Source organism: Hipposideros armiger, unplaced genomic scaffold, assembly GCF_001890085.2.
Source record: "Hipposideros armiger isolate ML-2016 unplaced genomic scaffold, ASM189008v1 scaffold_466, whole genome shotgun sequence".
NCBI lineage: Eukaryota > Metazoa > Chordata > Mammalia > Chiroptera > Hipposideridae > Hipposideros > Hipposideros armiger.
Window position 1 is genome coordinate 684,263 of NW_017731816.1, and position 16,131 is coordinate 700,393.

A 16,131-nucleotide genomic window follows, 5' to 3' on the forward strand; every position below is an offset into this window, starting at 1 on the left:
AATACTCCAAACTTAATCCAAAGAAAAATCCCACATGCAGTCTAAAATATTTAAGAGACTTTAATGAACTAAGTTTATCAAGGAACCAAACACGGCAGTGATTGCATTGGTAGAACTTACTATATTTATAAATAGAACTGTAAGGATGCCAGTGGGCTTCCTAGCTTAAGAAAAAAGTCAGATTTTTTTTATTGTGTCATTTTTTTCATTTGAAAGTTCATTTATAAAACCAAAGCAGCTCCTGGTTTATCTTCACTGTGTACAAAACAAGCAGACAAACAAAAAGCAAAACAAAAAAAAGCAAAAACCAGTTACCATGAAACTGACATTGACAGAGCCTGGGATTTTCAACTTCTCCAACCACCACGCGTGCAATTGGCTATTTTTCATCAAAATTATTTCCTGAAGGAGGGCAAAACTCAGCCAACTCTGCCTGCTGAAATCCCCTCTTCTTTCTTTCATGCAAATGAACTTTGTGGCTATTGAATTCTGAGGAATGACAATGGTGTCCTGGGGCAGGTGGAGGCTGGAAGGAACTGGATTGGGATGGTGGTTGCACAAATATTGATGATATTTGTCAAAACGCATCAGAGCATTCTGTTAAAATCCACATGATTTATGAATGTGAAGTATAGCTTGAGAATAGAGTGCTGGGAAATAAATGCATTCACTACTTATTTGGAAATGAAAAACAATGCTCTCAAAAATGTATTTCTGGGGATTTCCAAAACGATGAAGTAGGTAAATGTTGTGCTTACCTCCTATCAGGACCACATCAAAATTACAACTAAACTACAGAACAACTATCATTGACAATCACCTGAAGTTTAGCTGAACTGAAGCCCTACAACTAAGGACATACAGAAGAAGCCACTTTGAGACTGGTAAGAGGGGTGGAGATGAGGAATGGGCTGGTCCCACACCCATGTGTGACCTTTAAAAATCAGGAGGGATATCTCAGCTGTGGAGGTCCCCCTAGAGGAACGAGGCATCCCAGACCTACAACAGGTTCTCCAGCCCAGAATTCCAGTGCCAAGGAGAGAAGTTCCCATAACTCCTGGCTGTGAAAACCAGTGGAGATTGTGACTGAGTGAGATGGACGGCAGCTGGAGGCCCAGGTGCTCCTCTTAAAGGGCCCACACATGGACTTACTCACTGACAGACTCACTGGCTCTCAGCTCCAGCACTGCAGCAGCAACTTGAAAGGTGCCAGGGACCTATGGGGAGGAACTGAGTTGTATGGCATCAGGATGTGGGCTGGAAGGGTATCTTTCTCCCAGACAGAAGTGCTGGCAGAAGCCATTGTTTCTTTGTTGAGCCCTCTCCCCTCCCATCATGCAGATGCACGCAGCCACCATATCTGAGTCCCTATCAACCTGACTGATGCCATTTGTTTGCCCCTCCCTGATGATTCCCCGAGACTTGCCCCACCCAACTTTCAGGCACACCCAAACCACTTCCAGTGGCTTTTCCATACAAATGGCCTATCTTGGCTCATGCTGCAGATTTTAGTAAACTCTCTCAAAGGTTACAAAACCCAAACGAGCAGCACCTGGCCTCAGTGTATCCCGTATGTTTGGCTGAATAGCCCATATTTCGGCACTAGCGGCAGTCAGCTTTAGTTTATGGCTTGGCCTCTCGAGGCACCTCCAAGCCCAATGTGGGTGATGGCCATCTGAGGGCAGAACACAGGCTGTGGCTGAACTTGACTGGGACGCCCGGTGGCCAGCTTCAGACCGAGCCAGAGCATCACCTGGCTGCCTCCAAAAACGATACACCCAAGAACAGACTGGGCAGGCACCAGGGCCCTGTTAAAGTAAATCCTATTCCATAGGGTCAACCCCTGCACAACAGCTCTTCCACTGTAGTCATGGCCAGTCCTCATAGCCAGCCATCCTGAGAATCAACCTAACCCACTGAAATGCCAACAGCAATTGAGGCTCAACTATAATAGGAGGGCACACACAATGCACACAAGGGACACACCTGGAGCATCTGGCTCAGATGACCCAGGAGACTGTGCCACTGAGCCCCACAACACACTTACCACATAAGGCCACTCTACTAAGACCAGGAGACATAGTAGCTCTACTTAATACATAGAAACAAACACCGGGAGGCAGCCAAATTGGGGAGAAAAAGAAACATGTACCAAATAAAAAAACAGAATAAAGCTCCAAAAAAAGAACTAACCAAAATGGAGACAAGCAACCTACCAGATGTAGAATTCCAAACACTGGTTATAAGGATGCTTAATGATCTCAGGGAGAAGTTCAACAAAAAGATAGGAAACATAAAAATAGAGATAAAAAATATATATATAAAAGTCAGAAATGAAGAATACAATAACTGAAATGAAGAATACATTAGAAGAAATCAACAGTAGAGTAAGCAGAAGATCGAACCAGTGATTTAGAAGATAAGGTAGCAGAAAACATTCAATCAGAGCAACAAAAAGAAAAAAAATCCAAATAAATGATAGTTTAAGGGCCTATGGGACAACATCAAACATACCAACATTTGCATCATTAGGGTACTAGAAGGAGAAAAGAGAAAGCAATGAACTGAAAACTTATTTGAAGAAATAATGATGGAAAACTTCCCTAACCTGGTGAAGGAAATAGACATATAAGCCCAGGAAGTGCGGAGAGTCCCAAACAAGATGAACCCAAACAGGCCCACACATCACCAAGACACATCATAATTAAAATGCCAAAGGTTAAAGACAAAGTAAGAATCTTAAAAGCCACAACATAAAAGCAGTTAGTTACCTACAAGGGAGCTTCCATAATACTATCAACTGATTTCTCAACAGAAACTTTGCAGGCCAGAAGGGTTTGGCACAAAATATTCAAAGTGATGAAAAACAAGGACCTACAACCAAGAGTACCCTAACCAGCAAGCCTGTCATTTAGAATCAAAGGACAGATAAGGAGCTTCCCAGACAAAAAAAAAAAAAGATAAAGTATTTAATCACCACCAAACCAGTATTACAAGAAATGTTAGAGGGAATTTTTTAAGATGAATGAGTATATATATACTGAATGCTCCAATCAGGGGATGGGGTGGCTAAGTGGATGAGGGAACAGGACCCTTACATATACTGCCTGCAGGAGACACACTTCAGATTGAGGGAGATGCACAGGCTGAGGGTAAAGGAATGGGAAAAAATGTTTCATAAAAATGGAAAAAAAAAAAGAAAGCTGGGGTCGCAGTGTTTACACCAGACAAAACAGACTTTAAAATAAATGCTATAACAAGAGACAAAGAAGGACCCAGTAATCCCAATTCTGGGTATTTATCCAAAGAAACCCAAAACGCTACTTCAAGGGGACATGTTCATCCATATGTACATTGCAACACTGTTTACAATGGCCAACATATAGAGGCAGCGTGGGTGTCCGTCGATGGGTGAATGGATAAAGAGTAGATGATATATGTACATTTTGCTCGGCTATGGAAGGGAACGGGTTCTTGCCATCCGTGGTGGCATGGATGGACCTGAAGAGTATTGTGCTGAGTGGAGTATGTCAGACAGAGAAAGACAAATGCAATGTGATTTTGCTTATATGTGAAATCTAAAGAACAAAATAAACAAACAGAACAAAAACAAATTCATAGACACAGAGAACATTTTGATGGTTGCCAGATGGGTGAGGTGAGGGGAGAAAAAGGGGAAAGGATTAAGAAGTACGCATTGGTTGTTACAAAGTAGTCATGGGGGTGTAGGGTATGGCATAAGGAATACAGTAAAACCTTGGATTGCAAGTAACTTGGTTTGCGAGTGTTCTGCAAGATGAGCAAACATTTCTAATACATTTTAACTTGGTGAAAGAGTGATGTCTTGCAATATGAGTAGTTTGTTTCTGGAACAAATTATGCTTGCAAACCAAGGTGTTACTGTATAGTCAATAATATTGTAATAACTATGTATGGCATCAGATGGGTACTATTTATTGAGGTGATAGATGGGAGGAGGTTAGGGGGCAGGGTCAAAAAGGTGAAGGGATTAAGAAGTACAAATTGGTAGTTACAAAATAGTCATGGGGATGTTAAGTAAACTATAGGGAATATAATCAATGATATGGCAATAACTATGTATAATGCAAGGTGGGTACTAGACTAGTCAGGGGGATCATTTCTTAGAGTATGTAAATGTCTAACCACTATGCTCTATACCTCAAATTAATATACAATAATATTGAATGTCAACTGTAATTGAAAATTTAAAAAAAGGAGGGGAGGGCTGGCCAAGTGGCGCGTTGGTTAAGAGTTGGCTTGGAGGCCGGCCGAGTGGCTCAGTTGGTTAAGAGCTCGCTCAAGAGTTTGAGCTCTGAGCAACAGTGGTTCAATGCCCGGCCCGAGCTGAGCAGTCGCTGAGCTGGCAACAGGTAGCAGGATGGCTCAGCTAATAAATAAATAAATAAATAGAGTTGGCTTGGAATGCCAGCTCTGACCAGCAGGGCCCCGGTTCGGATCCCACATGGGGACCAGTGACACTGCCCTCTACAGTTAAGATGGTGAACAACAGCTCAACCTGGAGCTGAGCTGCCTTGAGTCGCCGGTGACAGCATAGGCTGCAGCCCCTGCTACAGTGGGCTGCCATAAGCTACTGTGTGTGGCCAGCAGCCAGCGTGAGCGGCTGGCAGCCAGTGTGAGCTGCCAAGAGCCACCGTGAGCGGCCATCCAGAAGCCGGCAACCAATCTGCCTCACCCAGGAAGAGTGTAATGATAATACCAACATGGGCCAGTGAAGAAACGTCCTCCACAACTAGACTGAAGAACAAAATGACAGCAACTTCTCTGTTCCCCTTCCCCCGATTCCCCAGCGCTGTTCTCCTCCCCCAATTCCCCAGTAAAAATCTTTAAAACATAAAAAAATAAAAAATAAAAAAGGGGGGAAAAGGTAAAGGGTATAAGAGGTCCAAATTTCCAGGTATATAACAAATAAGTCATGGGGATGTAATGTGCAACATAGGAAATATAGTCAGTAATATTGTGATAACATTGTACAGTCAGATGGTTGCTGGACTTACCATGGTGATCACTTCTTTAAGTATATAAGTGTTAAATAACTATTGTGTATACCTAAAACTAATATATGTATGTTAGCTATATTTTAATACAAATTTAAAAAGAAAATGTATTTCCATATTTGATATGAAGACAATCAACACAAGTGAACGAGACTAATCAAATGTGGGCATATCTGAGTTCTGAGTTTGCATATCAGAAATCACACTGACAACAGATTGAGTGCAAACATTTTGCCAAACATCAAAGTCAAGTTTGGATTTGCAGGTTGGCAGCTGTGAAGAAATATCCCGCCACAATGAGGAAATCAGGGAGAAGATGAGTCATTGGGATACACAAGCAGTACAGAATGGGACAAGAAATGGCCACCCTCATTGGTAAGAGCATGGAGTCCAACATTCTGGGAATCTCTCCACCCCTAGCCATTGGTGCTATAGCCTCAAACCCCACTGTCCTCTATTTAAAGTCCGACAGCGTGCCCTTGTCACACAGGCTCAGGGTGCAGCCCAGGCCCTGGCCCCTTCTTGCTGAGTGGCCTTGGCTGAGAGTCTGCCCCTCTCTAAGGCTCAGTTTTCTCCTCTGCACAACAGGGGTGCTTGTAGTCCTCATCTAAATGCAGCTGCACATCCTCCCTCTCCAAGGCACTTGCTTCCCCAACTGCACCACCACCTGGGGGGCCTCCTGTGTGGTGAGGGGAATGGAGAGCCTAGGAGGCCTGGGGAGGAGTGGGGGAGGGCAGTGGGTCAGGGGCTGAGTCTGGTTGTCTCCACCCAAAGTTTTTATTCCAGAGCAATCTTTACCCCAGGGGTGAGGCAGAGTGAGGTGGGCTGCTAGGCTGTAGCAGGGGTATCTGCTCAGCTCCCCACCTTCTCTCTCCCCTACCTTCCAGAATCATCTTTCAGCATTCTCCCACACCCCCACCATACCTTCCCTATCCTAAATTCCTGTTTTTGAGTCTTGGGCTATGGGGCCTGGAAATGGGCCTGGGTGGAGGGTCCCACTTTGTTCTCTTCCTTGGTCTGGGGGTTGGGTGGGTCCCAGGACACCCCCACACTCCACCCCCTTGTCTTAAAAACGAGGTAGGAGAGTGGTAGTAGTTGTGGGAGGCAGAAAAAGAGACAGATGTAAAGGAGAGAAGCAGGACAGGAAAACACGGAAGGCAGCGTCAGAGACAGGGACACAGAGACACAGACACAGAGTGACAGAGAGACTAGGGCACTCCCAGAGAGAATAAAGAAGACAGAAAGTTCCAGAGATGAAGAAAGCCAGAGACACAGGCACCATAGTACTGCACAGCTGTGTGCTTTGGGCAGATTGCTTCCTTTTTTTGAGCCTCAGTTTCCTTGTCTGTAATGTGGGGGCGACCCATGCCCGCTTCTCAACAGCGTGTGTGTGCACCAGTAATGTCTTGCATGTGCTCGGCAGACTCAGAGGCTTAGTAAATGGCAGCTGTTGTTATTTTTTCTTCTTTCTTTTGCCCATATTTTCTGAGCACTTACTGTGTGCCAGGCACCGCTGCAGACGCCAGGGTACAGCATTAAATATCAGGCACAAATCCTGCTGCTTAGAGCTCCCTTTTCCAGTATTGTTGTTGCCATGGTAATCGTTATATTATAGAAGCATAGACTGGAATTTCATGGAGACACAGCCCTAGCCCCATGCAGCAATTCCGAATCTGAGTTCCAGTCCGCCACTTAGCCATATGGGACTCAAATTTTCATGACAAAATGTGCATAACTGTATTTCTGTGTGCCAGGCAGCAGGAAGATAAGCTAGATGGATGGTAGCTCAATGAGCCTTCTCTGTTGTTGTTGTTATTATTATTATTATTATTAAATTGTCTCTATCATTATTAGCTCAAAGGAGAGAGGCAGTTCACCTGGGAACCCTCAGTGAATGGAGGTGGATCAGAAGCCCCAGGGTCTGAGCCAGGTGTGGGTGTTGGGTGTGGAAAGGGATGGGATGAGTCAGCAGGGCAAGCCACACCTGCTTTGGTTAAGATCCCAGCAGCCATACCACCACCACCATTGCCTGTCCCACCGTTGTAGCCATGGCAGGGACCTGTGTGAGTGTTTGGGAACCCAGGGTTTGGGAGGGTTTTGGACCCAAGGCTGCACCAGACTAGGGGAGGGTCTACAGCTTGGATGAGGTCACCTGTTTCAAAGGAGAAAGTGGGTGTTCGGGTGTGCTTTGAAGTTTTGGGTGCTGGCTTCTGGGTGCACCCAACCCATCCTAACGCTCCCATCTCCTCGTGGTGCCGCCTTTGGTTTCTCTCTCTTTGAATATTTTTCTGTTAATTCTTTGTGTTTCGCTCTCCAACCCTTTCCCTGTCTCTCTCTTTCCTTCTCTCTGTGCCCTTCTTTCTCTCTGATTCTGCTGGTCGACATCCTGGTTGTTTTCTCCTGGGGTGGCCCATCTGTCTCTCTGGCCTGTCTCCCTGGTTTACTTGCCCCCACACCCTGCCTTTTGCAGAATGTGCCCCACAAGACCTCGCTGCCCGAGGGCATCAGAATCGGCACCGTGATGAGAATTCGTGGCGTTGTCCCTGAGAAAGCTGGCAGGTGAGACCCCAGTGTGATTTCATGCCCCCCAGGTAAGGGGGTGATGGGAGTTCTCCAGGCTCATCTGAGCCTACTTCTTACAGCTGAGATGTGAGGGCCCCAGGATCACCTTTGCCCAAAAGGGTCTTAGAATCCCCAGGCCATTTCCAACCTTCTAGAACCTGATTTCTTAACAAATCTGTCTCCTGACTGTGGAACTGGGGTTCCTAAGAATCTGGGAGTTCCAGGGTAATGTCAGGGGTCCTATCTATAGTCCTACGTCTTCCAGACTGAGTTCCCGGAACTCTGGAAATATGTCCTGTGATCTGGAGGTGCCCTGGGCACCTGGGAGGCTTAAGCAATCACTCCTATGACTTCCTAGGTCTGGGAAATTCAAGCTTCCTGGGAATAGGGTGCCTGTAAATCTTAGGGTCACTGGTATATTTCTCAGCCCTTGGGAATTGGGAGCACCCTGGCCATCAGCACCAGACTCCTCCATCAAGTCCCAAGCTGTGGGAATGAGGGGGACCCTGGCCATAGCACGGTGGCCCTTGCTAGATGGATCGTATCTAGGCTCCCAATAAGTGTTTGGCCACCTTGGAACTTGGGTTCTCTGGCCACCCGCCCACAATCCCTCCTGTATGGTCCCTGTAAATTTGGATACATTCTTGCACTAGTTAGTCCCAGTCCTTTGGCTCCTTACTTAAGTAACACCCCCACCACCAGGTTTTATGTAAACCTGCTGTGCAGCGAGGAGGAGGGCAGCGAGGCCGCTCTGCATTTCAACCCTCGGTTGGATGAGTCCGTGGTGGTCTTTAACACCAAGAAGGGGGGCACCTGGGGCCAGGAGGAGCGCGGCCGTGGCATTCCTTTCCAGCGTGGGCAGCCCTTCGACGTGCTCCTCATTACCACTGAAAAAGGCTTCAAGGTGCGTCTCTGCTACAGGGGTGGGTGCCGACTACCAGGTCACTCCTGGCCAAGGCTGGGCAGGTTGTCCCCAGTCCCTCTCACTCCCGTGGTGCAACCCCACTAGTGTCAGAGGGCAAGTGTGTGCAGGGCAAGGACAAAGTGAGGAAGAGCAAAGTGCCCAGAGGGTGGGTGTCCTAGCGAAGAGGCGTGGCCCCGACTTCCACCCCAGACCCTACTCCCTGTTCAATGCCACCTGAGGTCGGGGCTCTACGGTAGGGGCAAGGACGGACTGGGAGACAGGGCTCAGAAATAAGTCCCAGCGGGACTGGTCGCTGCAGACCTTCCACCACCCAGCCGTTCACCACTTTAAATCTGTGCGTCCGGAGTGAGGAAGTGGACGCCGTGTTCGTGGCAATAACATCCGCTGCCAACAGTTACAAAGCGCTCTTGTGCCAACAGTAAACTCACTGCATCCTCAGGACAAGGGGTTAGATGAACATTCGCTTGTTTTCCCATTGGGGATCTGGGGCCCGGCGGGTTACGTGGTTGCCCAGTCACATGGCGCGGGTCCGAGTCGGGAAGGAGCCCCGCAGTGGCCTCGGCAACCTTAATTTAAGCACGGACCCCTCGGCTCTGCAGGCGGTGGTCGGAGACTCGGAATACCATCATTTCCTCTACCGCATCCAGCCCGAGCACGTGCGCGTGATGGAGGTGGGTGGGGACCTGCAGCTGGAGTCGGTGAAGATCTTCTGAGCCTGCGAGGGGATCGAGTCCAGGACCTGGATGGCAAATAAAGCCCTACCTTCTTCTCTGGGCTCCTTATCTGTGTCTGTGTCTCCTTCTTGTAGACGAGGGAAGCAGTTCAGAGGGGTTGGACACTGACGAGTCACACAGCTATTCCGTGGCCGAGTGGGTGTCAGGGCCTGGATCTGCGAGGCAGCTCCTGTCTAGACAGCTTAGGAGGGGAGGGTCTTGGGCTCATCCTACCGCAGCTATTTGCAAAGGAGCAGGTAGTCATGCGGTTGGGGTGATCTGGTGGAGTTTGGGGTGCTCAAGCCCTCTCTGGGTGCCCCCTCCGCATATCTAACGGAGCTCCACATCCGTCCATATGCAAACAGGGGGCTGAGGTCCCACACGACTGGCCCCTTGGAGACCCCAGGTTCTTGGAGATGGGGTATGAGATCTCTCAGGCCCCCGCGCCGCTCCTCCCATTCCCACCTCCCCGGGCTCCTCCGACCTCTCGGTGCCTGGAGACACCCGGGCGGATCCGGGCGTCGCCCTTCTCCCATCTGTCCCTGAGTCCGGATAGGCTCCCGCCCGTGAGCGCCCCGGGGCAGACGCGCAGTGAAGCGGCAGGTGCCGCGCGGCCGGCCCGGGATACGAAGGGCGGAGCTCCTGTGTCCCCTCTGCCAATCCCCACACTTCTTCCCCTCGGCTCCCCAGAGTGGTTCTGGACAGGAAGGGAAGCGGGCGCTTTGGTACAGACCCCCAGTTTACCCCTGGCCGCCAGGTGGTGATTGGTGTCAGGGGGGTTGCCAGTCGCCACCAAACGGCCGGGGTGGAGGGTGGGGGTATCCAGAGCGAGGACCTTGAGCCCGCACCCTCCGCTATGCGCTCGTATCGGCGTGTATCTGGGCTGTGGGATGGAGCCTGGCCGGTTGGCAGGGGCCAGCCCAGCACCTTGGATTGGGTCCCGAGTCCCGGGAAAGCCCGGAGCCGCGCCCCGGTGGGTTGTGTCTCTGCATCGCTCCCCGGACTTTGCGAATCTTGTTACTTGTCGTCCCCTTGTGGCCGCTGCGGACATTGCAATCTGGGCGATTTGTGCAGGAGCTGGTTCTGTTACTTTGGTTTCGACAGCAGCGGAGTGCAAAATCCTGCATTACCACAAAGACTGGGCGAAGTTCGAGAATTTTCAGGCATTCATTGGTACTCAGGGCTTATTGTTAAATGAATTAATTTTTATTTTGTCTGTGTCATGTAGTTTTTGAACATTGAAAAAATTTGTAAAGATAATATATCCACATAAGCTACAAATTTCAAAAAAATACAATGAGGGCCGGCCGAGTGCTGGCTTGGGACGCCAGAAGGCCCCGGTTCTGATCCCACATATGAGGGCCAGTGACACTGCCCTCCACAGCTAAGATGCTGAACAACGGCTCAACCTGGAGCTGGGTTGCCATGGGTCGCCGGCAACGGCGTAGGCTGCAGCCCCTGTGGCAGTGGGTTGCCATGGGCTACCGTGTATAGCCAGCAGCCAGCGTGAGCTGCCGTCCAGAAGCCAGGACTGATTGGCCTCGCTAGGAAGAGCGCAATGATGGTGTCAATTTGGGCCAGTGAAACGTCCTCCACAACTAGACTGAAGAACAAAAAGACAGCAACTTGTCTGTTTCCCTTCCCCCAATTCCCCAATAAAAATCTTAAAAAAAAAATACAATGAAAAGTAAGACACTATTTGGATACCTGGTAAAGGTGGTTAGGGTCTGAGGATTAGATAGTGATTAGGTAAAGATCCATCTGTGTTAATTTCCTGATTTTCACCTCAGTCGTACCGTGTGTATAGTGCAGAATGTTCTTTTTTTGCACAAAATACAAAGTAAAGTATTTGAAGGTGAAGAGGCAGCCTGTTGGCAACTTATTCATAAATGGCTCAGGAAAAAACTGAACTTTGTACTGTACTTAATATTTTTTGTTTTTCACTTCAAATATATATCTCATACATGTATCTCCTAAAGATTCCCTCCAAAATTGTTGAAACAAAAATACTTGTGGGCCGGCCCAGTGGCGCGCGTTGGTTAAGAACTGGCTTGGGACGCTAGAGGGCCCTGGTTCGGATCCCACATATGAGGGCCAGTGACACTGCCCTCTGCAGCTAAGATGGTGAACGGCAGCTTGACCTGGGGCTGGGCTGCCTGTGGGTCGCCGGCGTCTGCATAGGCTGCAGTCCCCTGCTGCAGTGGATTGCCATAAGCTACCGTGTGTAGCTGGCAGCCAGTGTGAGTGGCCGGCAGCCGCCGTGCAGCCACCGTGAGCGGCCATCCAGAGGCCAGCGACTAATCTGCGTCACTGGGAAGAGCACAATGATGGTGCCAGCTTGGGCCAGTGAGGCAACATCCTCCACAACTAGACTCAAGAACAAAACAACAGTGACTTGTCTGTTCCCCTTCCCCCGATTCCCCAGTGCTGTTCTCCTCCCCCAATTCCCCAATAAAATCTTTAAAACAAAAAAACAAAAAACTTGTTAAATGAATTTAGCAAAGTCCAGAATACATAGTCAAAAAACAAAAATCATTTGCAATTCCATACATTAACAATGAACAATCTGAAAATGAAATTAAGGAAACAATGTCCATTCACAATAGCACCAAAAAGAATAAACTATTTAGGAATTAACCAAGGAGATGAAAACACATGTACAATGAAAACTACAAAACAATCCTGAAAGACATTAAAGAAGACATTTAAATGAATGGATTGACATCCCATGTTCATGGATGGGTGACAACATTTTTAAGATGTTAATAGTACCCAAAGCAGTCTACAGGTTCAATGCAATCCCAATGAAAACCTCAATGACTTTTTGTGGAAATTTTAAGATGGGTTTTTTAAAAAAAAACCATCTTAAAATTCATATGGAATCTGAAGGGAACCTGAATAGAGAAAAATTTTGAAAAAGAAGAACAAAGCTGAAGGATTCACACTTCCTGATTTCAAAACTTACTACAAAGCTACAATAATCAAAGTAGTGGGTACTGGGATAACAACAGCTACATAGACCAATGGAATAGCTCAGAGACCAGAACAACTCTTACATGTATGGTCAAAGGATTTTTGATAAGGATTCCAAGATCATTCAATGGGGAAAAAGACAGTCTTCTTAACAAATAGTACTTAGAACACTGGATATCCACATGCAAAAAAATGAAATTGGACTCTTCCCTAACACTACATATAAAAATTAATCAAAAATGAATCAAAGACCTAAATATAAGAGGTAAAACTATAAAATTATTGGAAGAAAACATAGGACAAAAGCTTCATGGCTTTGTATTGGGCAATGCTTTCTTGGATATGACACTAAGAAAAAAGAAAAAGTAAACAAATTGGACTTCATGAAAATTAAATTTTTTTGTGCATCAAAAAAATGCTCCCACAGAGTAAAAAGGCAAGCCACAAAATGGGAGAAAATATTTTCAAATCATATATCTGATACATCCAGAATATATAGATAACTCTTAAAACTGAACAACAATATTAACAAATGGGCAAAGGACTTGAATAAACATTTCTCCAAAGAAAATACACAAATGGCCAGTAAGCACATTAAAAGATGCCATATCACAGACCAATATCACTAATCAGTAGGGAAATGCAAATCAAAACTACAAGATATCACATCACACCCATTAGGATGGCTACTATAAAAAAAAAAAGAAAAACAGAAAATAACAAGCGTTGGCAAGGATGTGGAGAAATGGGAACGCTTGTGTACTGTTGGAGGGAATGTAAAATGGTGCAGCTGCTGTGCAAAACAGTATGGTGGGTCCTCAAAAAATTAAACATAGAATTATTATATGATCCAGCAATTTCATGTTTGGGTATATTTCCCAAAAGAACTGATAACAGAGTGTCAAAGAAATATTCATACACCCATGTTCATGGCAGCATTATTCATAATGGCTAAAATGTGGAAGCAATTCAAGTGTCTATCAACAGATAAAGGATAAGCAAAATGTGTTATATACATGCAATGGAATATTATTCAGCCTTTGAAAGAAAGGAAATTTTAACACATGCTACAACATGGATAAACCTTGAAGACATTATGCTAGGTAAAATAAGCCACTGACAAAAAGACAATAGTGTATGATTCCACTTAGAGGTACTTAGAGTAGTCAAACCATAGAAACGGAAAGTAGAATGGCGGGTGCCAGGGGCTGAGGGGCAGAGGAACTGGAGAGTTATTTTTTAATGGGCATAGAATTTCAGTTTTACAAGATGGAAAGAGTTCTGAGATGGATGATGGTGATGGTTACACAACATTAAGAATGTATTTAATACTACTGATCTATACATTTAAAGATGGTTAAAATGGTAATTTGTTATGTGTATTTTATCACAATTTAAGAATTATATATATCCTCCTTTCTGGGAGGAAACTGCTGTTACTCATGTTCTATGTAACTTTCAAAAAACCTTCTATTCTTCTGTAAACATATGCAGTTTCTTTTCCCTCTTTGCATGAACAGTAGCATTCTCCACCCACTGCCCTCGTTTTTGTCACTTAGCAATAAATATGTGTCCAACTTCATTCACTTTGCTGGCTGCTTAGTGCTCCATCACAAAGAGGAGCATAATGAATGTCACTTGGGCCCTCCTGGGTGTCTGGTGGTGTCACACCATCCACTAAAACCAAACTGTACTGCAGTGAGTGTCCTTGGACTTACGTCAGCCAATAGTTTTTTACTTTCTTTTATCATCTCCATTCAAATTATAAAATGCGTGCATACTTATTGCAGGATTTTGAGTAAGAAAATTAAAATTACCCACCATTTTACCACTCTGAAATAATCACTCTTACTACATTAGTGTGTTTCCTTCTAGTCTTCTTTCTATAATAATTTATCTACACTATATTTTGGGCAAAATTGGGACTCATATTATATGAGGTTGGACAATTAAGTTCACGAACTAATCCTACTCATTGCTGAATATCACTATGGTCACCTTCGAAGTACTCCCCTTGGGAAGCTGTGCACCAATGCCAGCACCTAGTCAACCCGTCAAAGCAATTTTGGAACTCTTTTTCTGGAATGGCCATCAGAGCTGTCGTCGTATTACCCTTGATGTCCTGAATGTCATCAAAATGTCTTCCTTTCAATATTTACTTTATCTTCGGGTAAAGAAAGAAGTCATTGGGGGGCAGATCAGGTGAGTAGGGAGGGTATTATAATACAGTTAGAGTTAAGTCCCCAACTTACAAACGACTTCTTTTCTGGGAGAACGTTCGTAAGTCGGATTTGTTCATAAGTCTGACAAAGTGAGTCTTATACACCTTTGACACAAATATACAATGTAAAGCAAATTACATTCATGTAATTGTTATAACATGAACAATTCATGTTATAAGAACGAGCAACGTCTAATATCTTTTCGCCTTGGTCCAATCTCTCAATTATTTTCATTTTTGTTTCCAAGGTTATTGCTTTGTGCTTCCTAGCAGTCCCCTCCACATCACCACTGCTTTTCCTCTTGCTTCCGGACAACCTGGGCTCTAATTGAGCACTGTAGTACTGTACACTATTGCACTGTACAGTAAACACACAACAGCACAACTGTGACAATGTCCAGCAGACACGTAAGCTACTTCCACGATTAGTTCGCATCTATGAATGTTTGTAATGCGAGGTCCGTTCGTATCTGTGAAAGTTCGCAACTCGAATGTTGGTAAGTCTGGGACTTACTGTATTTGTTTACTGACTAAAAACTCCCTCACAGACAGTGCCACGTGAGCTGGTGCATTGTCATGATGCAAGAGCCATGAATTGTTGGCAAAAAGTTCAGGTCATCTAACTTTTTCACGCAGCCTTTTCAGCACTTCCAAATAGTAAACTTGGTTAACTGTTTGTCCAGTTGGTACAAATTCAAGATGAATAATCCTTCTGATATCAAAAAAAGTTTAGCAACATTGTTGCAACAAGTTTACAAACTTAATTGTGAGACCTCTATGGTCCTCAAGGATGTGGTCAAGTTCACCTCAAATGCACCTTTTATGACAGGTGACTTCCGAGTGCCTAGAAGGCAAGCCTGCTGGGAGTTCATCAAATTTACAGAAAATGTTGTGAGCCCATTTTTGTTCCTGCTTGCTTGCTATTGACAACAACTGCTGTATCTCTAGCTGATCTAGGCTGGTCAGTCTCAGCTCTCCTCCCTCTGCGTGGCCTTCATTCTCCAGCACACTTGCCTTCTGATGAATATTGATGAAAGCCAATTTAGTCATGTTCAAGTATCAGTTCTTCTTGGAAGGTCATCAGTAACTTCCAAGAATGGAAGCTAGACTTTTCCCCTACACAATCTCACTACCAGGTAATTTGTTGCAATGAAAGCTCTTCAAAGGAATTCTGACACATATATGGATATTTAATAAATAAGGGTTGTTCTGAAAAGTGGTAAATAAAGGGAAAGGATCAAGATAGTATCCTGTCTTTCTTTTATGAACTGTACATTAGGGCAACTAAACAGCAGATAAGGGGGTGTTTTTTATATAACATCCCAGCTACTACATGAAGATGAAATGCTAGCTTTAGAACATCACCATTTTGCCACCCCCATCTTTCATCAACGGGTGTGGGTAGTGAGCACCTGCTACCAACATCACAAATGCAGAGACAACCAGATGAAAAAGTCAAGCACCTCCTAGGAAGTCACCTTCCCCTCAAACCAAGCCTGCAACTGAGGAAGCATCTAGAGCTAAAACCCAATTTATGGGGTGACAGTAGACAGACACACATGGTAAATTCCACTAGGGGGTGCATTAGCCAGATACAGACTATGGGAAACCCTCCAGGATAAAGGATCTGGGTCTTTAGCAAAAAATTGTAAGGAGAGAGAGAGAGAGAGAGAGAGAGAGAGAGAGAGAGAGATGAAAGAA

At 45.5% G+C, this 16,131-nt stretch overlaps 1 protein-coding gene across 2 annotated transcripts; it reads left to right on the plus strand.

The window, feature by feature from the left end:
• The first annotated feature begins 5,306 nt into the window (after nt 1-5,306).
• LOC109395352 (galectin-7-like) lies at nt 5,307-9,274 on the plus strand. 2 transcript variants are annotated; one of them, XM_019666262.1, is made up of 4 exons: nt 5,307-5,411; nt 7,507-7,595; nt 8,301-8,502; nt 9,123-9,274. In XM_019666262.1, exons 2-4 carry the CDS (start codon nt 7,558-7,560, stop codon nt 9,234-9,236), a joined length of 354 nt encoding a protein of 117 aa, XP_019521807.1. In that variant the 5' UTR covers nt 5,307-5,411; nt 7,507-7,557; the 3' UTR covers nt 9,237-9,274. The 2 variants fall into 2 exon arrangements, with proteins under 2 accessions (XP_019521807.1, XP_019521806.1); XM_019666261.1 differs by lacking the exon at nt 5,307-5,411 and adding an exon at nt 7,045-7,099.
• The last annotated feature ends 6,857 nt before the right edge of the window (nt 9,275-16,131 follow it).

What these genes read in the sequence shown, in the direction of transcription:
- LOC109395352 (XM_019666261.1), top strand. An exon ending in GTCCCTGAGAAAGCTGGCAG is followed by an intron (nt 7,596 to 8,300) that starts GTGAGACCCCAG and finishes CCCCACCACCAG; the next exon opens with GTTTTATGTAAACCTGCTGT. An exon ending in CCACTGAAAAAGGCTTCAAG is followed by an intron (nt 8,503 to 9,122) that starts GTGCGTCTCTGC and finishes TCGGCTCTGCAG; the next exon opens with GCGGTGGTCGGAGACTCGGA.